This window comes from Nematolebias whitei, chromosome 18 (assembly GCF_014905685.2).
Source record: "Nematolebias whitei isolate Nwh7 chromosome 18, NemWhi1, whole genome shotgun sequence".
NCBI lineage: Eukaryota > Metazoa > Chordata > Actinopteri > Cyprinodontiformes > Rivulidae > Nematolebias > Nematolebias whitei.
Window position 1 is genome coordinate 36066059 of NC_056515.1, and position 24548 is coordinate 36090606.

The following is a 24548-nucleotide window of genomic DNA, read 5'->3' on the forward strand; positions in this document are numbered from 1 at the left end:
TGTCCCTCTTGATCGTAAACAAGCCGACGTGCACAGATAAATACGATAAAGAAAACCACAACAATCCCCACCTTTATAGTTTTATTTTTGATATCATCATCAAAATTTTTACAAAACATTTTCTGACAATAATATACTCATAGAAGAGCCATATTTTTGCGCTTTGATCAGGTCTCCACAAAAAAATGCTTTGTCTGAATACAATAAAAAGAAGAAAGAAAGAAAACAAAAAAAACCAACAATCGCAGCACATATTTACAACTTACATTAAAAAAATAAGAAAAAAACTATGTTTTCTGCAGAAAATGGATGAAAAGGAGTCTTTATGAACCTCATGGCATGTATGGAAAACATTTGAGTGCCAACAGAAATAGAATAAATATCAGAAAACGTAAAAAAAAGGCAAATAATTTGAGCCTGCAAGGGAACAATTCTTAATTCTTATATTGCTCTCCGTCAGGCTCCTTCTGTTTGCTCTCTCTGTAGTCAGCTGTTGGACATGAATGCAGCCCATTTAAATAAAAACTCTTTTTCTTCAGAGAGTACATTAAATCCAATTAGGGCTTTGTCAGGCAAAATAAAAAGTGTGTTTCCCCCCAACAGAGGTTAATGATCATGCCTTTCTTTTCCATGCCACCTCTGACATGAGCAATGGCAGAAAAACAAAGTTGGGACAATGCGGGTCGAAGGTTAAAGACTTTCTGCTAATGTGAAACAGCGTGGAACAATAACAATCAATGGGGAATGGACTGGCCTGAACATCAGTAACGGTGATGTTCGTTCAGAGGAGGTAGAGGAGTAAGTGCAGTTGGACGGTGGAAACACACACATAGGCCATGTACTGTACATGCAGGGTAGCTCAATCAATGCTTCTGGTTTCTATTTAGCATTGCAAAGTCAAATAATTGTCTTTCTCAGTCCAACTACACTCAAACAATAACAGAAATTTAAACTGGAAATGGGCATATGAGGAACATTTGTTCTCCTCTTCTCCATGTGCATGTAGGCTGTTAACGCAACAGCGTACTGTAAAAACACACTCCAGAAATGCCTGCTGGTAGGACACAGATGTACGGCTGAGAAGAAAAATCAGCAAATCCACGTCTGACTCTATTTAAAAAAAAAAAAAATCTATTTATTAGGTAATAGATTAGAGACTAGCGAACCATCACAGATGGCCTTGAGTGGAATGAAATGGATGAACGTGTCAAACTGTCCTGTATTTTATTATCATGTGTCATGTCTTCTTTTATTATTATTATGTGTTTCCTCTATTCTTGGGTATTTATGCCTTTTATGCTTGATTGTTTTTACAGTAAGGACTGACGGGTTAAAGTGGACTCTTGGTGATAGTGTCAATTATTATTTATGTATCTTTAGATGAGAGCATGCATAATACATACATGATGGTGTACATTTTGTTTAAGCTGTGCGCCTTATGAGACTCATCTTTACTGTCAGAGCTTTTTTCCTTAAAGTGGAAATAAATAGGTCATTCAGAAAACAGATCCAAGTTTTCACTGTAAATAAAAATAAAACGTCTGATTAACCCAGATGTCTTTGCATGTCCTTCCTGCAAAACATTTCTATTGTCTAAATTTTCATCTATCATTTTTTTTTTTTTATCTCTGTGTTGTATGTTTCTTTACAACATAAACAATGGAATTAAATAAAAGCTATTCTCAGGACCTTTGTTCACGTCACTCAAATCTAGAACAAAATATATATTTAAAAACAAAAGGCAACAACAGAAATAATTAATTTAGTTATATGTTGAGCCTTAACTCAGACGAGGATGGAGTTGGGGAGCTTGCGGTTTGTGAAACCATTTACAAACAAGCAAAATGGAAAATAAAACCCACTGGCACCGAGAGGCTCACGTAGCTGCTCTTGGGAGTACAGCTTAAACATGCATCATTAGCATGCAGCGCTTGTGCTTTCAGCTCTCTGATGGCAAAAGAATCGGACAAAAGACCGGATAATTACTGGCAGCGGGGTTTGAAACATTCTCGTAAACTTATCCGGTTTTATCGGGAAGGTGGCTGTGAATAATCAAAACTGATTTAATTGTAAACGTGTAAAATGATTTAGTCTATCATGAAGGGGAAAAACACTTATGGATTTAAACATATGGATACCTCTGAAATCTAAAATAATAGCAAAGCAGGTGGACGTTGGCTTCAATGAGCATCTGTAAGAAGGGACGCTCTATTCAAGGGAATTGTAATTCTGACCAGATAAGAGCAGGAATGGGTCAGCAACTGTGATACTTAAAAAAAAACACTGGTGATGTTCACGGTGTGCACTGCTGGTTCTTGGCCATTCCTGCCAGGAAACATCTCCTTCGTTGTTCGCCTCTACCTCAGTGTCCCCAAACTGGACAAAGTTTCCCGATATATAAACATGCGGACAGAAATAGAACGACGTTAAACAGGTTCACCTGAGTCACCAAGCAGCAGACATGAGATTCAGGAGTATTAGGAGTGATACAGAGCAAGGCAAGACAATACATGGGTAGAACTGAGAGAGCTCCCATTAAAAAAAACATTGGCACAGCTGCTATTACAAAATAAAATAAAACTCTACCAGCACAATTAAGCAACCGTAGTGAGCGAATCAACTGCTTTTCTGCAATGTTCTGTACATGAGAGGGAGCGGACACCCTTCTTAGTTGTAATGCCGTGAGAACAGTTGTGTCATTTTGTTGTTTGGGGTCTATTTTTTTATTTTTTTTATTTTAATCAGTAAAACATTCAACAAAATAATGGCACACGCTTTTTTATCATCAAGGAATTTCTTAAATGGCAGGTTGGAAACCCTTAAACTGAAAAAAGTGGATTGCAATACAAATAAAACATCATGCGACCACCACCTGAAAGCTAAACGCTCAAATGCGTTAAAACAAAAATGGAAGGAAAAAACAAATACGTGGATTTGTGAGTTTTGGCATTCTGAGAACATCACAGTAACAAGGCTTCCAATCTTTCTCTCTTTTTTTTTAAAAGTAAAATGACCGTATTTAAGAAATAAATTCAGTAGCGTTATTTCCGATTAATGATAGAATCATGAAGGGAGCAGATAGAAAAATAGTCATTATTGAAACAATGAAAGCAGTACAGTAGGAACCCCCTCACCGAGTCGTCATGGTAATATATTCCCACTGGAACGTGAATAAGGCTCCTCTTCTCTTTACAAACTGTTTGCGTTTAGAAGAAGCTCATATTTTTCTTCCTTAAAGACTTATTATTTACAGTATATTTAAGTTCTATTTGATTTTGTTCTTTACGTAGTCATATAGAATTTCTTGACATCATCTTTGAACACCTTTAAAACTTACTTTCAAACCAAAAAGAGACAAAAAAATCCTTATATCTCTTCTCATCTTGAGGATGCTTCAACCTTTGATCTCTTGCAGTTTAGGCTGTAAATCAGTCCGTTGCTTCGTAGGAGTACCAAGTATCGCGTCCACATGTCTCCAGACTTAGCTGGAGATGATATCTGACGGGGCATCATCGCCGTATGTGAAGTCCTCGACGGCTTTGGGAGTCAGTGACTAGCCATGCTTCACACGGTGACCTCTGGGTTTCTGAGTGCATCAAACTCCAGTGCACTGCGCACACTTTCAGAGAAAAATAAAAGAATGAAAGAAAAAGAACACGTCTGGCAATATTCCCAGTACAGTCCACGGGTTCATGAGCAGGTCAAAGAGAAGTCAACGTGCTGGTTCAACATGCCCTCGATAGGCAGCGAAGTTCTTTGTAGCAAACAGAAGCAACATGGTGCTCTTCATAGTCCAGTCTGATAAAGTTAAACATTGATTTGACCATGTTTCAGGTGACGGTTTGGGGCAGTGAGAGTGGTTTCACTTTCAATAAAGTTGACCTTACCGATAATATTTACACCTTTTCACTCAGCTGAAGTTATTTTCACAACGGTTGCGCACCACTGCCTTTCTGAAGACGTACTGCGTCATTTAGCTGGGATATCATCATATACAGTAATTTGATTTTTTTTCTACTGTGCAAAGGGATCTTAAAGTTTTTTTTTGTTGTTTTTTTTAACATATAGTTTTTGCTACTGTTGTACATGAATAACAATTAACCTGATGTTGGGAGGACTGGGTCATGTTGGATGATTATGATATAATTTTAAAATGTCAGATTAACTACCTGACCTATGTTAAACTCATTTGTAGAGATGTGGCCAGCTCTTTGAAAACAGTGGAGGCTTTGGTGACAATCACAAATGGACAAAGGCTGTTTTGTTGTACAACTGATATTGTATGCATGTTCATTAAAGAAAGGTATTAGTAAACTCTTTGGCTTAACATGCACATAAATTGAATTCAGCAGTAAAACATTAAAAAAAGCAACAAAACTAAATATGTATGTGGTCGTTTGTGAAATAATGATACAGGTCTCCCCTTTGTCAACAGCTTTTGAAGTACAATTTAAATAATGGTAGTGCGAAGCCTATTGAACATCAACTCTATCTCTTAGATCTTTAGCCACTTCTCCTCCCTCTGATAATCGACACATTGTGTTTATTGCACTTTTCCTTACACTCTTGCCACAACAAAATTGACTGACGCTTCTGTGAGCAGGTACATGCTGGAAAAAAAATACCACTTATGAGTCCGTAGCGAGGTCATTTAAGGTGTTTTGCTTTCAAATGCTTTGAAAGGATGATCAGTGTACAGTCATACTACTGTGTATGCTAGTGAGACTGTGTTCCCTCGGGCATAGTTTGAACATGTAGTCTTTTAGATCATGAACTAAAAACAAGGCCCTGCTAAATAACCACCTCACTTGCACCTTCATTTAAAAGTAAAAGTGAATCACAGACGCTTGGCTCACTTTCAGCAACCAGGTTCACTAGCGTCCATATTTGAGCGTGCCGGTGCGCTCAGCGGGAGGAAAAGGACCACTGCTGGGAACTTCAGTTTGTGGTATGATGGAGGGTGGAGGGGAGCGGGTCCCTGGGACACCTATGCTGGCAGCAGAGGGCACAGCAGGCAGGGCCACTGTCTGTATTGTGCCCCTATCACACGGCCCCAGGTCCTCGAGTCCCTCCAGGCCCTGAGGTGGGCCTTCGTAGCCCATGTTGAGCCGCAGGGGTTGGTGGGCCTGGCAGTAGTCCACAATAGGCTGTTCATAGCGGTAGAAGGTCAGAGCACCCATCTGGTGGGGGACCTGATAGAAGGAACAGGATAGAGGAGCATAAGGAAATGGAGATGGAGAGAATAAAGATGGAGAATAGGCCATATGAACAGAGGAAGAAGATGAGGGGAAAAGAAAGAAAAAGGAGGAAAATAGATTAGACATTTTTATAGCCAGAAAATCGGTCTCATTGTCAGAAATGTGGTCAGATCACAACTCCCAGAATTAAAGTTCAGAAGACTCGACATTTTGAGTACACATGCTCAATGTTTATGTGTAGGCTCATAAAACGGAGGCACCAACATGTGAAAATGGAAGAGCTTGGCCTTAGGGATGTTAGGTTTGTTGTATGAGTGCTCACAAGCCTCAATACAACATCACCTCATACTCTTTCATTTCTTTCCACACACACACAAAAATAAAGATCTTGTGTATGTAAAAAAAGAAAATAAATAAATAATTATATATATATATATATATATATATATATATATATATATATATATATATATGTATATTAATAGCAATGATAATAATAATAATATTAATGATGATGGCAATAATAATATTCATAATGTTAATTATGATGATGATGATTATAATGATGACGACGACGACGTCAATGATGATACCAATAAGGATAATAATTACATGCTTAAAAGCAGTGAAGATAAGTCATCATGTTGTGCACAATCCAATTATTTTTGGTTAGTTAGCAAAAACAATAAAAATTAAATATGTAAAATGAATATAAAAAATAAATAAAATAAAATAAAAATGTTTAAACATGTATATGCAGTTATTTTAGCAGTTTTTTTTTTTTCCCATTCCATTTTACTACCACAGATGATACTTCACTTCTGCTTCAATGTTAATTTAATTCACAACGGTTCATTTAAGCTCAGTGACTTCAACCTAAAATGAGTTTGGCAGGTCACTACGATTGTCCTCACATGGTTTCCACATGAGCCTCCAATCATCCAACGACTGTTGGTGCACAAACCCTAACATAATCATTTATTTCAGCTGGCTTTACCAATGTGTGAAACGTATTTAGTGAAAACTCTTATTGCCCATGCCTCGTTCCGTAATGCTCATTGTCACTTTCTTTTGCGTGTGTAAGTTCATGAGTAACACACAAACTACATTACACATAACACACAAGCTTTTAAGCTCAAACTTCGGTGTAAGAACTGGAAGACAGAACCTTGCATCGTCTCCAGAGCCATGCATCTTGTCTCACATCCAGAAGCCCTCGTCACATCTGGACATGTGTTTGGACTTGTGTTCCCTCTAAAGACTCATTCGCAGTCCTAAACAAGCAGATGCGTCTTTTGCGACACTCTGTCTCCCCAACTTTAAATCACACACTTATTTGCCAATTAAAAGATCTCTAACAGGCCGTGAAAAACAGCAGGGTGAGATGGCAGCTGACCTGGAATAAATACTGCAGGCTGGCAGAGAGACAAATCATCCGATCTGTACACGCAGGCAACACGAAGCGCACAACAGCAGGAGCAATAGATATGACACCAAAACCAATGAATAATACAACCACTGACTCTTGAGGCAGTGCTGAAACAGAGCATGTGTCACAAATGCGCCATCCTTGTTGTAACTTTCTTATTTTAACTACATCCACAGATCTAAGTTTGGCATCTAGAACAAACAACACTGTTCTGGATGAAAATGACATTTACTGAGACAATCCTTTATACAAAATAACTTCAATCAAACTTTTGCTTTTATTCTACCAAACTCCCAATAGAACAAACTTTCAATGTAACATTCCACTGAGATGAGGATAATTATACATCTAAGTTTTCTTCTGTCACTCCCATATCATGAAGATGAAACATATTTAATTTTTGTGTTGTCAAAATAGCTGATTACACTTTTTAGTTGTGTCTTTTGACAAGATTGTTGAAAGCTCCAATTTCGGATGCTGATACATTTAATAAACAAGTGGCACATAAAACAAACTAATTGTGTACATGTTTCTGATGACAGCATTTTTATTTAAAGAAAAAGCTGATCTTCATGTAAAAAAAAAAAAAAAAGCAAACTAAAAATCTAAAAGTCATCCAAAGGAAAGTTGAAACTACTTGAAAACGTTGTATGGTACGTGAGATACAACCGAACGCCAATGTAATAATGAGATGCAGAAGGAAAACATTAATGATCCTGTACCCACTGGCTCTGATACAACTATCCTGAAGAAACTACCAGGACATTTACTTTGGATATGACAGAAACAGCAGCCAAAGCAGATAACTGTGTTCAGGTATTGTATAAAATCAATGTTTTTGTTTAATGATGTTATAGGTGAAATGCTAGTTTCCACAAAACATATGCAGTAGTCCCTCACGGTAGAGCTGCATTTTCTAACCCAAACCCGGAGCCCGGCCCTGCCTGAACCAAATTTGGAATGGGCTGGACCAAAATATGTATTATTAAAATTTAATGTGTGGGCCAGGTTGGTGTTGGGCGTTTTACTGCGTCAGGGGAGTGCACGGCCGACAATCCAATTATATGCAAACATGGCTTGCCCAAGTTTACCTGCCGCAGTGGCCATTTCACAGTGTGCTGACCAGCCTCGAAAGAGGTAAAAAGTTCAGTTAAGCTTCAGATGGACTACTGCCAGCAATCCATCAGCCCAAATGGATGTTCATTCACCAGACGCGCGCAGCCAATGATCCAAACAGGTGAGATCACAAAATACCCAACATGACAGAGCAGGGTCCAATGCAGGCAGAAGCAGGGGAAGCTGTTAATGCGCTATGACTGCTCCTCAGCTCCGATCTTCTGTCCCTTTACTCAGCCGCACGCGTCCACTGACCATTAATAATAGTCAGAGGTATAAGCAGTAAAAGCTTAATTAAAAATGTCTGGGTTTTTTCGGGTTCAGATCCGTAATTCTCGTTAATTTGTCGGATTGGGTGGGGTTCGGAGATGACGCCTGTGGGCTGGGTCGGGTCAGAAGTTTTGGACCTGAGTGTAACTCTATTTTGTGGCTCATTTTAGAATATATATATATATATATATATATATATATATATATATATATATATACTACTTGCACTACTATTCCTACTTTGCGTTTTCTCACTTATTGTGGGGCTTCAGGGTATGGATCCCCCACGATAAGCGAGGGTCTACTGTATTCGGTTCAGCTTTTTTATTCCACAACATCTCCACTACCTCTGTTTACATTCTCTACCTCATTTCTCCTAAAATGGACTCCATTAAGCAACTCTGACTCATTACATTATGGGCACTCAGTGGATTACTCCTCTCGCTTCTCTTTTAGTTTTTAAGCATTTCCCCGTCACTGCTCCTGCTGCTGCCACACCTCCACTCCTTTTTCATCACACACCTCTGCTCTGCTCCACACTCCCTGACCACGACCAATCAGTTAATGAACCCATATTAACTCCCAATCATTTCAGTGGTTTCTGTCAAATTATACAAATATAAATCTGGTCTTTTGCACATTACATATTTGTAAGTGAATATCTGCAAATATCCTATAGAAAAAATGAGGGTTAATAGACAATTAAGCACCAAGACAATGTTGAAGATAGCACACAGCATATTTTTACCATTAACATCTTTTTTTTTTTCTTTTTGCTAATAATAATAATATTATTATTATATAATCAGCATTGTATTAATATTTCATCTAACCCAGATTTGTGTTTGCTCTCCAAATTGTAACCAAAATGCTTCTCACGTCAGCGTCTGAGAACAAAAGGTGCTTTTTCTTTCATATTCCATCATTGCAGGGTGTCGTTTCCTCATTGAGAATGCTGTCAGACACTTTGCCTCTCAGCATTAGGGCATTAGTAATTCTTCACACCCTGTGGTCTGTTGACAGTCAAATATGCAAATGAACAACATCTGGTCAGGCTAGAAAACATGCCTTTCTTTTGGCTTCCCAAATGTTTTTAATATTGGTACTTTGGGAAGGTATTTCCAACACTGATGGCTGGAATGACTGATTGATTGATCAATGCTTTTATGAGTATGCACTGTACTCACTGTAGTTTATTGTTGTCTGTCTTAAATAGGTCTCTCTTGTAAATCAGTCCTCATGACTCAATGAGACTAACCTGTCTAAATAAAGGTTGAATGAATGAATTGATTGATTGATTGATTTAATCTGTACATCAATAATCTCTTAGCTCCACTTTCTTAAAATTAACAAGAAAAACAAAGAGCCACAGTAGTCCCTTGCTACTTCCTGGTTTGTTTATTGCGGATTCGCTCTATTGCAGTTTATCAAAATAAGGTTGGACATGACACATGACTGATGGAAGAGCCTTACGATCAGCATGGGATTTTTATTTAAAATCAAGTATTTTAAAATTTTTAGCACCTCTTGCACCTCTGTGCAGCCCACACTGCAAGCTTCCTGCTGCAGCTGATCAGCTGTTCTCTGTGAAGTGCGGATAAGTGGGCGTGGCCAAGAACAATTGCAGGGGGCAAAGAGCAGAGGAGGCAGGGAGCTGAAATCATGACATTATATGCTCTTTTAGAGCGTTTAGAGTTTAGAAACATTGCTTAGAATATCTCGAGGGTGGGAATGATTTAAAATGCCTTAATATATAAATACTAAAATAAACTACTACTTACTACTTGTACTACTATTCCTACTTCATGTTTTTCACTTATCGCATGTCTTTAGGGTATGGATCTCCTGCAATAAAAGAAGGACTACTGTAAACCATTGATTAAGGTAAATCACTGATTAAATTAATGTTACAATGATTAGTCCAATCTGTAAAATAAATAAATTAAATAAATAAGCAAATGCAAAAACTATTGGTAAGTGGTTATATTGCTCTCTGGATAAAGTGTAGAGTGTAATTTCCAATTAATGGTAACATGTTTTTGTTGGTCCTAATAGATGATTTACTCATAATCAATTATTGCTAATTTTAGATTAATTAAAAATATGGAAAATAAATCACAGATATCTCAGATATAATGATATTACTTAAACAGTAGAAATACAAAATATGTTTTGGCCTGGCAATGGTCGCCTGGTCTTTCTTTCCCTGTATGATCATTGGTTCATGTGTGTTTTTAAAATGTGCATGTGTGCAGTTTTTCCAACAAATATTCCTGTGACTATGCAGCTGCATAACACAAGATACATAAGATCATAATCATAACAGAATCAATCTTGCCAGGCTCTTAGGTATCCATTTGTGCAGAAACACTCGCCTGCAAACACACACACACACACACATACACACACACACAATGGGTTTCCTGTACTGGAAGCATCAGATTTTGATGGAAATGTTTGTTTGATAGTTTAAAAGTTAATTTACAAGCAAAAAATATGAAATGGCTATACTTCGTTCAGTCACCTGGCAATTCTTTGTGGAATGAACTTGTTTTAGTGTAACTAAGTCTTGTAAATATCAGGGCAGTATTTGCTGCATGAGGCTTTTTTTTTAAACATTATTTCTGCTTGAGTCCCAGGATTTGCAGAGTAGGTGTGACAAAACAGAATGGATAGCATGATATAGAAGCTGATGATTGGTTGTTGCAATCCTAAAGGAAGCAGATGAAAAACAATGTTTTGCTGATTTGGTATCATTTCAGCAGCATGCATGACATGCAAATATCAACATCTTGTGTGTCATTGACCCACATGCATTTCATTTCATTTTAATTTTCTGCAGGTTGGAAAAGCAGCTACAGGTGTCTGTATAAACAGTTCATCTACTATAGTGTCTTATGCAGCCCATTTGCCAGGATGCATATAAACATATTTAAAATGTTGTGTACATCGGTGGATGCAGAAAACTGCATTTCCAATCAAACCATCTTGTTTTATTTTACTTTAAATCAAATTTGACTTCCACACAAGGCCACTGAAATGTGCTCATAAGCACTCGAGAATGATGTCAACAGTGTGATGATGCTTAGCAGCCATTTTCATGTCTTTCTTCGAGAAGTCATCAGCAAAATACAATTTGCATGTTTCTTTTGGGTTTGGGAGTCTCCCTCTTTTCCAGGTGGTCTTTGTTTCCCTCTGTCTGACAGACCAGTGATGGAATGGTGACCTGTTTAGTGTGTACCTTGCTTCTTGCCCTGTGGCAGTTAGAACATACTCCAGCCGCCCGTGACCTTGCACAGGATAAGGTGGATGGATAGATGAACAGACAGGTAGCCAACAAACAAACAAACAAACAAACAAAAAAAACCAGCTAAACACTGAACTTCCCTAAGCATTGTCCCAACATTTATGAAATATGTATTGTAGATATAAAAACAGAGGACGACTCTCCTGAGACAATGGCATTAAAGAAGGATGAAAGGCTTCAGTGCATTTTGTTCCATCTCTGGTCACATTTAGAATCTGTTATAGCTGCCATCACATTAAAGTTCACTGTCAAAAAAAAAAATTTAAAAGTCTGACGTGACAATATTAAAAACTGTTGCAATGTGATCTGAACCTTCAAAACCTCCAGTACCACTTTAGGAATCAACACTAAAACACTTGCAGACATTTTCATGTTGAACAAGTGTGAGTTTAATAAGTTCAGGTGCTTCACTGTGTGTTGTATACCATGGCCTTGACTGTCAGAAAATATGTGTATAAAAAAAAATAATGATCATAATAATATATATATATATATATATATATATATATATATATATATATATATCTCCCTCATGCTAATTTTTTCTTGTTTGAATCCATGTCAACATTATCCACAAGTGTTTCAGCAAGCAATGCACCATGCCTCCGGCTGAACCAGAACACTTAAAAGATCCTTAATTTTGCACAATCTGCTGAAAAGACGTGATAATAGTCAGCTTAATGCACCTTCTTGCAGAGTTGTTGTGTTGATGGCTATGCATGTTTTATAAACTGCATAACACTCTGTTTCGTGTCATTTTTGGAAGTGCTTGTGAAACAATGTAATATTTTTCTCGTCCTCCCAAAAAAAAATAAACAACCTCCGCATCTTCTATAACCAGGGATTATAAAAAACATAATCAGACAACGGTAAAACACTTCCTTATGTGAATAGGCCGCCGTTTTCACAGCAGCGCTAATTTGTTGGAAGTCATCAGTGACTCTTAAAAGCCCCAAATCCCATAACTTAAAATTTTACTGCGTTCCAGTGCCCTTCAGAAGTTTTGTTTCTTTTGCCTTCGTGTTTTTATGAGCAGCTACAGTGGAAGCAGCGGTGCCACGGGCCCACAATGCTAATGCCTCCCCTGGCCTTAGCAGCATAACAGTTGAAAAGTCTGCAGCTTTCCTGCCAAACGCTTAGATCCACTAGTCACTGCATCGCGGCATGTAGAGGCATCACAACATAAAGAGATGTTGCAAAGTACACCCACTAAACTGCTTCTTTGTCTGCTTAAAATAAAATGCTTTTTACGTCCTAATCCTTATGATCCTTGAAGCGTGTTTGAAATTGTTAATATATAATTTAAAGAAGTGACAGTTCTTCCACTGTACATATATTTTTTAACTGTTAGTCTTATCATTTATGTATAAAACATACACCGAAATCACTGTGGGGAATTACAGAAACGGAGTATAAACACATTATTGTGACTTACTCTTTTTTTTTTTTCATGTTTTTCCTGTTCCATTGTTACCGTTTTTAAAGTCTTGAAATATATCCCTATAATTCTCTTTGGGTCATTAATATTTATGTGAACAGTAATCCATATTTGATGTTTGCTTTTGCTGTTTCTATTAAAAGTATTTGCATGACATTATTCTACCTTTCTATGTTGTATTATACATTATTTGCTGCAGCTGAGAACCAAAAAGGTATTTCTCATAGCAGCAAACTGAATAAGTCGGCAGAAGCAAGGACTGGAAGTTGTTAATATAATGGAGCAGGAAATAATGAGTGGGCACGTTAACATATTTTGCTGCTCTACCCACATTTGAATCTATTTAATTGAAACCCAATTAGTCAGCAATTTGTTTTGAATCAGAGTTTTGGCAGCAGAAATGGCCTTAATGGTGGTAATAGTGATTTATTATTTCAGCATTTGCAGCATGTGAATGTATTTGAGTTTGTTGTCAACATGTGATCCTATAGGGAGGCCTCATGATATTTGTGTCAAAAATAATTAATCTCACTAGGCAGTCGGAAAAGAGTGGATTGCTCTCTTTGGGTCAAGGGTGAGGTTCTGCCTCAAGTCAAGTATCTCAAGGTTTAGTTCATGAGTGAGGGAAGAATGGAGCATGCGATTGACAGACGGATCGGTGCAGCATGTGCAATATTGCGGACTACGTTCCAGTTCGTTGTGGTGAAAAGGGAACTGAGTTATAAGGCAAAGCGCTCTGTTTAGTGGACTGTCTATGTTCCTACCACCCGCTTCAAATGGTTTCAGCCATTAAATGGCTGTTATTAGTTGTTATCATCCCCATATGTAGTGGTCAGACTGCCCCTCCTGTACCTCCCAGTGGGTTTAAAGGTACGTTGTTAGCATTGTTAGCACTGAAAATAGGCTCACATGGTTAAGTTCAAATTAAAGGGTCTCGGGTTGGGTTTAGAGTTTGGGTTAGGTTTAGGCACAAGGGTAAGGGGGTCAAGTTTAGGTTGGTCCTCTGGGTCAGGTATAAGGTTAGGTTTAGGAAAAGGGTTACAAGCTGAAAAGCAAAAAAAAAAAAAAAACCACTTCCTGATTTACTCGCACGTGACCCTGCATATTATCATTGATAATAACGATAATAACATTCCTTTAAACCTACTAGGAGGTAGGCGGGACAATCTGAACGCTAACTATTGGGATGATAACAACTAATAACGGACCATTTAATGGGCTGATCACATCTGAAGCTGCTGTTCCTGCCCTCACCTATGGCCACAAACTCTGGGTAGTGACCGAAAGAATTAGATTGCAGAATCAGGCGGTTGGAATGAGTTTCCTCCACAAGGTATCTGGTGACCGGACTCTCCCTCAGAGATAGGGTGAGAAGTTAATTATCCTGGAGATACTCGGACTAGAACCGCTTCACATGGAGAGGAGCCAGTTGAGGTGGTTCAGGCATGTCCAACTGGGAGGAGACCCCAGGGAAGACCAGGACACGCTGGAGAGACTATGTTTCTGGGTTGACCTGGGATCACATTGGGGTCCTCCAAGAAGAGCCGGAAGAGGTGGCTGTGGAGAGAGATGTCTGGACCTCCCTGTTCAAGCTCCTGATCCTGCGACCTGACTTCAGAACAAGCGGAAGATAACAGATGGATGGAAAGATAGAAGGCTTCAAAAGCTTCCATGTATGGTTAAAGCAGCATAGAAGGAGTGTCTTATTAAAAGCATGATTTTAAATATAAATGATAAAAAAAAAAAAAAGAACGTAATAGATAAATTAAAAAAATTCCCTCATTTTTTTCCCCCTTTAGGAATGCTCCATTGTTCTTGAAGCATGTCAGTACACAACACTCAACTACACAGCAGCGTTTCACTGCATTTTATACTTTTAACGGGTTTTCTCAGGTCTAAGTTAGAATTATGTTTTGAACAGTTTGACAGTTTTCAATTATGAACATGCAAATTAATACGATCCCCCCACTGTTTTTTCAACTCAGTATACCATAATCACGCAGCCTCTGCGATGTGTAAATCTTTCAGCAAGATCAAGCGTGCATGTGGATTTTGTGTGTGCTCGTGTGTGAATGACTCTGCATGGCTGCGTGGGTGAACGTCGTCTTTCAGATGTCTGCCGCTGCAGCATGCGGGGGTTGTCAGCTCTGCTCAGATGTTGCTAGGCGGGCATCAATGACACGAAGCCCACCAGTCTGCTTTTTACCAGAGCAGTGTGTCTGAGGAGGTGTGAAGATAAACACCGTCGGCTTGTTTTCAGACAACCCGCTTGGATGTGTAAATGCATGTGTGCAATAAATAAACAACAACAAAACAATAATGACACAAATAGGACCTAAATTTGCTCTACTGTGTATTTATATTTGAAAAAATCAAATGACAAAAAAAGTGTTTTTTTTAAACAAGCATAAATTGTATGGTTTTTTTTTCTTTTTGTATGAAAATCAATATCAGAATTTTCATGTTTTTGTTGTTGTTTATTTTATTTATTTGTTTTGTTTGTTTTTTCCCCAGATGGTCTAATCTGTACCAGTTTCGCAAACCTCTGTTTGGTGTAATGTTCGTTTATTACATATCTCTGTATACATATCAGTTGAATTTTTTTATTTAAAATGAATACACAAATCTTAATTAGCTTTTTTCTACATAGGGATATCAGATTAATATGTTGTGGTGACAATCAAGACACCCGATAAAATGTATTAAATTGAATGAATTACATTATTGCATACTGTATATTACATTATTCTATTACACATTATTATTGTAAACAAATAAACATAAAAGCTAGTAAATTCTGGATTTTCCATATAACCCCTTTTACTCAAAGCTCACACTGTAATGACAACAAAAAGCAGTATGTAAGGATAGATGGATGGATGGATGGATGGATGGATGGATGGATGGATGGAACATTTCCTTTAACCAAGTCTTGGCTGTGCTTTCCATGCACTTCCAGAATAGTCCAACATTTTTCAGTCAGATCATTTGGACAGTTACTTTTTTTGTGCTGAAACGTTTCGCCTTCGGTCCGGAAGGCTTCATCAGTCTAGGAAACACACACCAAAACTGATTCTTCCTCCAACAGCTTACTCCAATTTGGAACAAACCAGTTCTGCTTGTGGTAAGATGGTCTCTTTGGTACGCCCCCTCATCCACTGCCGGCCCTCTTCCTTGTTGACAGTCTTGTCAAACTGGTTGAAAACAACAATGTCCAGAAAAGACAAAGTTTGTTCCGAAACTGAAACTGAAAAATGTTGGATTGTATACCTGGATTATTGAGCATGGACTTTGTTACTTCCAGAAGAATTTATCACATTACCAAAGCTGCTTAGCTGCTGTCAGACCCTCTGCCTCCCCACTGCCTGGGATTCAAAAGACCTCCCACATGTGTGGTATGAAGGGTCAGTCATGGCAGAGTGTAAATCTTTGACATTTCCTCTTAGAACTGTGATAAACTAAGCCCACCTGTTCACATTTCAAACTAATTGATTCTATAAACAAGCTTTTAGCCCCCCACTAATTACTTAATGACTGAAGGTCATTTTATGTGCTGTGACTCTTAATTACAGGTCTCACAAACCACACACTGACAGACGAACTTGCCAACGAATGGAGAAATTTGCTTGGTAAGCAAGAGGGGGGGAAAAAAAAAAAGAAAGGGAAAATGTTGTAGAAAGACAGGAAAGGAGACGGAGGATTGAGGACCCCTTCATGCACCAATGAGTGCCCACTGTCGGCTCATCGCAACCGCCTCCCGTTCTATGGAACGTACAGTAAAGGAGCTTCCACAGCAAATGGGCCATGGAATGTTACTTAGTGCTCAACATGTTTCTCGGCTCAATTTGCTTTCACACACACACACACACACACATGCACACAACACTACACACCCAATTACAACTAATGAAGGTGGGTGCTGAATGTCACTGGAACAATGTAAATGAAAAAAAAAAGAGCTAGTTGTACACAATGATGTTCCACATCCACACACAGGGAATATATATATATATATATATATATATATATATATACATATATATATACAATGAACACAATTTGCTTGTATAACAGATTAAAACAAAAATGGCATCCACGTCTTATCATTCATTCATCTCATCATCATCATTCTTCTTCAATAGCATTAAACAAACTGTTGTTTTCTATGTATTTTTTTTCAAAGAATACAAAATAAATTACATTAATATTTCTATCAAATATGGAAATAAATCTTTGTTACTAAATGTTATCAATTCAGCACAGTGACATAAACAGTGTGACGCTAAACTATTTGTTTATTAAGTCTATGTATACATGTTTTTGTTTTATTTTTTGATCACCATTTTCCATGTTTTTTGTTTGTTTGTTTGTTAAACTACACTCACGTTTCCTTTTTTTATCCTCATTTACTAGTTGATCACTCTTAGGCAACTCACATGAGAATGTCAAGGAAAAGAAGGAGTTATGTGGTTTAACTCTAGTTAAGTTCAAGTTCAAGTTTAAGTAGGTTTATGGCCATTCTCACCACATGTGGTACATGAGATGGGATGACATTTTGTACACAGGCTCCCACTTACACCCAACAATAGCAACAGTATAAAGTGTAAAAAGAAACAGTATATAAGGATCTAATATATACACTAAGATATACAATAAACAAACACCAGAAAGTACGTTAAAAGATCTAAGATATACGCTCAACATTAATAATGCAAAACAATACTGCAAACAACAGCAACTCCCCTGCTTCACTGTCCTTTGTCCGCCACGTCTGGAAACAAATCTTTGATTTTGATTCCTGTTTTGGAATATAACATTTGGGTCACTGGAAAACAGTAACCCTAACCAGTTTGGGTTACTGTGCTTAGCTTAATTTATTCTAAAGCCAATGTTTGAGCTGGGCTTTCTCTCTCCATCACTCCAAATTAAGACAAATAAAGCTTGAACTGGCAATGAAAAAAAAAAAAAAAAAATCCCAAAAGCAAATAAGAGTGTGAGTTACAGGTCATTTGCTTGTTTATTGGTAAATAAATGTGTTGGCAAAATTTCTTGCACAGCATTTCGTCAAAGTAATGTATGATGGCAGTTGCATAGCGTTCAGTAACCAAGATTTTTGCCTTCCTGGCTCATGCACAGTCAGCAAGGTTTCTTTTTTTTTTTCAGTTATAAATTACCACTGAGTATGCAGACAGCTCCATTAAACAAACCATGATCTGACCCTACCAGTCAAGAAATTAAACATCATAATGACTATTGATAATTTTAATGATTATATATTTTATGTTATTGCCTAATTAACTGAGTAAGTTTCCAATACTGGGGAAACTTTAATAAAAATATATGACCCATAACAGAGAGGCTAGCATTAAATCTAGGTGATGCAATAGTGTAACCTTACAGCAGGATCTGTATGCAGCTAAACCCATCTGTGGGAATTTATTATCTATATACATGCAAATGATCAAAGTCGGGGCACGCCAATGTTATTTCATGGCCTAACAAACAACCCTCAATTGCTTCCAGCTCCATTTATACTGTAAATAGCCTACACACATTGATGAGACTCCAAATGCATATTAAAACGGCAAAGAGAGGTGCTGACCACAATTTGTTGTTTCGTTTCTGCTGTCCCATTAAGAATTTTAAATTCAAAGAGCCCTCCGTTGGAGATGCTTTGCGTTAAGTTTCGCTTCAAGTCGCAGAGGCAGGAAGTCTGAGTAATGAGCAGGACCCAACATAAACGCTGTGTGGCCAACTTGGCTCTGCACTGGGAGCATCAGTCGCACTTTAATCAGGGATATTGGGGAGGAGAGCGCCTAGGAAGGCATGCCGAGGCTTTTAAAGACCTGACTAATAAGATATGTCGAAGGGACTTGCGTGCAGCCAGTGTAGATATGCAGACCTTCCCAATCAACTTTGAATTCATTCTCACAACACCCAGCAGCAAAAGTGTTTGAACACATATGGCCTTTTAACAAAACAGGATCTACTCTGATACAAACAAACAAGCAAACATAAGATTCTCTAAGCAACATTCAACATGTTTTTGATACGTTTTTTTTTTTTTTTTTTCTCGTTTCAGGGTCTTTTTATATTCCTAAGCCTTATTTCCTTCTCGGCCTAGGAGCTTGAGATTGAAGACATTTTTTTTTAAACATATTTACCTTTTTTTTTAATTTTTTTTTTAAACAGTCCAACAGAGTTTCATCTTTCTAATCAACACTTTCCAAATTAAATGTGTTTAGGCTAGTCAGTTTTTATACTTGCTTGGCAAAGAGCTCCTTCTCCATAAACAGAGACAGGTCAGGTAGGCCCATTAGCAGATTAGGCCCAGGTGTCATAGGACATCAAAAAGCAAAAGAAACTGTGGCGAACCAGGGAACCGACTGAGAAAATGAAATAACAGCATAATAATACCAAAAATAAAAATCACAGCACAAATGGAAATTTTAAACCATGGAGGTCTAAATATAATTACGCAAAGAAGAATGCATATATGCATTGGCATCAGACGCATTTGTAATGTGGGAGGGACACAATGGTATGTGTGTGGGGAAAGGGGAGTAGATGCCATTTCTTGCATTCTGGTGTATTTTAACGGGTTGTTTGGCATCCAGTTTCACATACATAAGTAAGCGCTTGATTCAGTGACTATCCTAGAGAGCACGGCACAAGAAGTAGTCTGACCAACAGCTCTCCTCGTGTGAATAAAGCACGCTCCGCTTCTCTCAAGCATCACCCCACCCCATAGAAGAATTCCGGAACTAACGTAGCGCTAAGCTAGTGGTGCGCAATACAGACACATTAGCTAAGAATCTGCAGACATAGTGCTCCACTTCTCTCACACATCCTAAAGTCCCACCCCCAAATCAACAACTGTCAGCACTAACGTGGTGCTAAGCTAGCGCAGAAAACAGAGGCTTCTCCCCCTCCACCCCACATGAGCGCCCTGCCAAGGCAGATGACCGAGGGGAAACACTGCATGAGGTGTGAAGTCGTTGTAGGTAACCAGGAAAAACCCAGAGTGGATTTTTAGTGGTTTGAGTATTCTTTTATGAATCAAGAGGAATGTATTTGCTCATGAAGAGTTAAGTCAAGTCAACTTTATTCATATAGCACATTTAAAACAGAAGCTGTTACCAAAGTGCTTAACAATAACATCAATGAGAGTAAAATTAATGGAAAAGATAACATGCACTAATAATAATACTGAAAAAATAATAATTGAAAGCACTACAAACATAGGAACACAGAACAAAAAATACTATATCAACTCACACTGTGTGAAATGCCACATAAAACAAATGTGCTTTTAGCAGAGGTTTGAGCACAAGAAGGGTGGTGGCCTGTCTAATGTTGGGGGGCAGACTGTCCATAGTTTGGGGGCCATGACTGAAAATGCCAGGTCACCTCTGAACTTCAGTCTTGTTTTTGGAACAGCCAAAAGCAGCTGATCGGATGATCTCAGGGTCCGACAGGGAACATATGATTCAATAGCTCAGAGGTAAGAGGGTGCAAGGCCATTTAGGCACTTATAATTCAACAGAAGAATTATATTCTAGTATGGACAGGGAGCCAGTGAAGAGAGGACAGAACTGGTGTAATATACTCAAACCTATGAGTTCCGGTTATGAGACGAGCAGTAGCATCCTGGACAAGCTGGAGACGTGAGATGGAGGCCTGGTTGACACCAGCATAGAGTGCATTACAGTAGTCCAATCGGGTCATGATTAAGGCATGGACTAGTTTTTCGAGGTCGGGTCTGGACAATACTGGCTCGAGCTTTGCTACATGCTAACTGAAAGAAGCAATATGAAGGAATGAAGGAATGAAGAAATACAAATAGTGCTGGTTGAACTATCATTTTATGTTAAATATGTGTGGTGGTGGTGGGGGTGGGGGGTCCGAATGAATATTGTGTTTTTATTGTGGAGGGGACACGTCCCCTTCACATATAATTGTTGCGATGCATATGTACACATGTCTGAACTGTAAATATTAAACTGCTATTTTTTTTTTTACCTAAAACACATAGTAGAAAATTGACAGAGTCATTAGTTTGAAAGTGATTTTCTAAACAAAATAAGTTTAAATAAATTATTAATATGTGATTGTGCAATGTGCACTTTACATGTGAATCTATCATTACACTTTGAACAGATTAGTAGATAATAATCCTAACTGTTATCTACCATCTATTTCTCAGACTGGCTTTATTATGTTTGTGGTCTGTGCAGATGGCTGCATTCTATTCTAACAGTGACATGACAGGAAGTGAGGTAATGTCAGATGTATTTGTTTAGCACTATTCATACAGCGAGTGCAGATTATGTGCTTAGAAATCTAAAATACATAAATGCAGATGATAAAAACAAACGGGTACAACCTGTAAGCATGTTGCCAATCGATAGCAGGGTCAATGCAAATTTAAATGACAGTGATGTTGACTTTATCCGTTAAGGTTATTTCTCAAACACCTGATTTTTTTTCCAAGTGTGTATATACAGTATATATATATATATATATATATATATATACACACATTTTTTTTTCATCAATGTGATTGTAGAAAAAAAATGCATGTATATAAATGTACATATGTAATGAAAACGCACAAGGAAAACGATGCATGTTGTTCATTGAGACATATTTTGCAGTATACATGCTAGAAGACACATGCTGTGTCGGCTAGAAACAGCTTCCCGCAAAAAAGCATGAGGCAAAAATGTATCAGCGCAATAATAAAAAAAAAAAAAAAAAAACTATATCAGAAGAATGGTAAGATATAATACTTTCTAGTTCAAAGGATGATTAAACCATAGTACGTTGCTGCATAAACAACTGAAAGTTAATTTCCTCAACCGTGCAGTAAAAACAGGATAAAACTTGTTGGAATCAAAGCTACAAACAAAATTGAAGTGATAACAATGACTTATTTGGCAGTAATTATAATAGATTATGCAGTGTTAAATTAATGAGGAGGCGTATGTTTTCATCTCAAAAGGTAATTAGCCACAGGACTCAAGTTATCGCAAGAAAATCCAGGTCGTTCCAGTCGATCCCTTGGGGGGGACGGTTTTGCATACACTCACAGCAGAGCAAATCCCTCAAGAGAGAACCCTTCTGCTGAGAAACTCTGACCTGACAGTTTCTTTAAAGCTACTACATATCTCATCTGAATTTTAATAAGAAGCTGTGCAAATGGGATTGGGATGTAGTCGTCCAGTAGTGTAAATTTACGGAAAATAAGGTGTTTGATCACTTTGCGTATTTGATGCTTGTTTCTTTTACTTACTTTAAGGACAAATGCATCTGCTGTAAGTCTAGATGCAAATGTCTGTCTGTCTGTGTTTGTATACTTTTATTTATTGCTATAATCATTACTCGGAGGCTCATTAGCCAACCCCGGCCCACAAGCTCAATGCATTAGACCTGCAAAGCATTGAACTAATAAATCAAAAATAATCATGCACATTAATCACTTTGCTCACTCATAAGGTGATCAGTGCCAACTCACACACTGACACGTAGCAGGAAGAAAACCTCTGAACTCATCGGGTTGCAAGAGCTAAAAAGTGGGAGGTCTGGTTTTAAGTTCAGTGTTGATTATATCTGTGTTTTTTTTTTTTTTTTTTTTTTTTAGCTTGGCTTTCTGCAACTCTTATTTTTTGTGAAAGTGAAGTGAAGGTATAAGAACCCATTTATGTGCAATACACTACTTACATTATTTACCTACATATTCTAATGCTGGTTATTTTGATTAAATGCAAAATGTGATAATTTGCCGTTTCATTGATGGATTACTACTTTTTGTTTGACATATTTACAATTAGTTCATTTTTTCACCCACTAGGTTGCGTTAGGACAAGTCATAGAGCGAGACCTTTGACTAACATGAACATGGTAAATGTCACCTTTTCACAGCAACTTAAATTGAAATCAGTGAAACACATCTATCCTAATTGCAAATCAAAGGCTAGCCTCATAATTACAAATTTAGATCAAATCTCAGACATGAGTAAATTATGACGAAGACATCTGGCTATGAGCTTTTTTAGGATGACTTCATACCATCCATCCAGATCCATCCATCCATACCTACATTCATCCATCCATTCATTATCTTTACCCACTTTTTTGTGTTTTATAATGTTCATTTGCCAATAAATGTTACATTTTTTAAATGGTCTTCAGTCATTTTCTCCAACTTAACCAAGTACAGCCTGTTTCTCTGTCTTATGCTGCAATCCTTAGATTTTTTGTGAGTCTGTGTTCTTGTAGCTGCTGTAGTGGCTGGGTGTTGTAATTACAGATGTCTGCACAGGAATTTGAACTTTGGTGCTTTTCATCACCCTGTGCAAGTGAGAACAGACACATCTGTCTCAATGCACATGAAAAATAATAAATAAATAAGACATGACAGTGATTTATTTTTCCTCTGGTTTGCTCTTTTATTTAATGAGGGTCAAAACCAAAATGTATTATTATAATTATTTTTGTATTATTACTCAGCTTTCTATTATAACCAGAACTTTAGTTGACAGAACTTTGCAGAGACTCATGAGCTATAAAGGAGATGCTATTTTGATATTTTATTATTGACAAAAACATTAAGTCCCTTTTTATTTTATTCACTTAGTTTGACTTGTAAAGTGACGCATGAAGCAGAACATGTTGCTGTAAGAAGAAATAAAAATGATAAAAGCTGTGTTTGCCAAATAACAACAAAAAATGCTTGTATCCCCAAATCCCAGATAAATATTTAATTGTTCAGCTTTTTCAGATAGCTATTGTGTTGGAGCAACACTATCAATTTGATTTATTTATTTGTATCTATTCAGGGGGCTGGAGGGTGAGGGTGGGGGTTATAAAAATAATAAATATTGACATTAAAATGAATAGTTTAGATTATTTTTAATTATGGTTCCGTAAAGAGGTAATGCATATGATATACTTATTTATTGCAGATAACTCTTTGAACAACCCTAACTTGGATTAGTTCTGACCATATTGATGTCTCAAATGTAAGTTTGTGCAGCATCAAACTCAAAGAAGTATAAGTTTCAGGAAATTCAGAGCGTTTTTTGCAAACACTTTCTATAAGAATTTACAAATTACACTGCTGAATTAGCATTCACACAAAAATACAGAGCAGTTTTTTTTTTTCATTTTTAAATCTTCATAAATCTCACATTCATAGCATGTTAGAATTGCACGTATTGCTGCAAAACTTCAAGTGACTCGTTTTCAGAGTTCTGTGCAGTTCAGGATTCCAGAACATTTTTTGTGAACAGACACAAGGTTACACAGTCACAGTGACGAAATCAAAAACAAGTCGAAAACTGACAGATTTATTTTTTTATTTTTTTTTTACAACAAAATACCCCGGTGTGGCACTTTAAGACCAACAAACAGTATAGGTCTACAGTGATGTTTCTCCATGCACTGTCTAGCTCTGTATCGTTGACACTCCTACATCTCCAACGTGCATTTTAGTCTTTATTTCTCTTCCTGTTTTTATCATGTTGTGCTTGTTCCTAGGGATGTACTGTGTAAACCAAAACCAAAAATAATTGCTGGTTTGCTCGAACCGACAACATCAACATTTTGATGTTGTTGGTATGGGAGTGGGAAATGTGAAACACTCGCACCTGCCTCCACCCTCAGTTTCCCCACTCTGGACCCTTGAGCAAGGCCCTTAACCACCACCATCTACTGTCCTAGGCACATTAGATAGCATATATAAGGGCCTTGCTCAAGGGTCCAGAGTGGGGAAACTGAGGGTGGAGG

At 37.6% G+C, this 24548-nt stretch overlaps 1 protein-coding gene across 2 annotated transcripts in view; it reads right to left on the reverse strand.

The window, feature by feature from the left end:
• Nucleotides 1–4064: 4064 nt before the first annotated feature.
• Nucleotides 4065–24548, reverse strand: part of LOC119424828 (leucine-rich repeat transmembrane neuronal protein 4) — a 118657-nt gene continuing 98173 nt past the window's right edge. For both annotated transcript variants that reach the window (XM_037692329.1, XM_037692331.1), the window contains exon 3: nucleotides 4065–5192. In XM_037692329.1, the coding sequence (XP_037548257.1) occupies nucleotides 4875–5192 (318 nt within the window). In that variant the 3' untranslated portion in view covers nucleotides 4065–4874. The remainder of the gene's footprint in view (nucleotides 5193–24548) is intronic.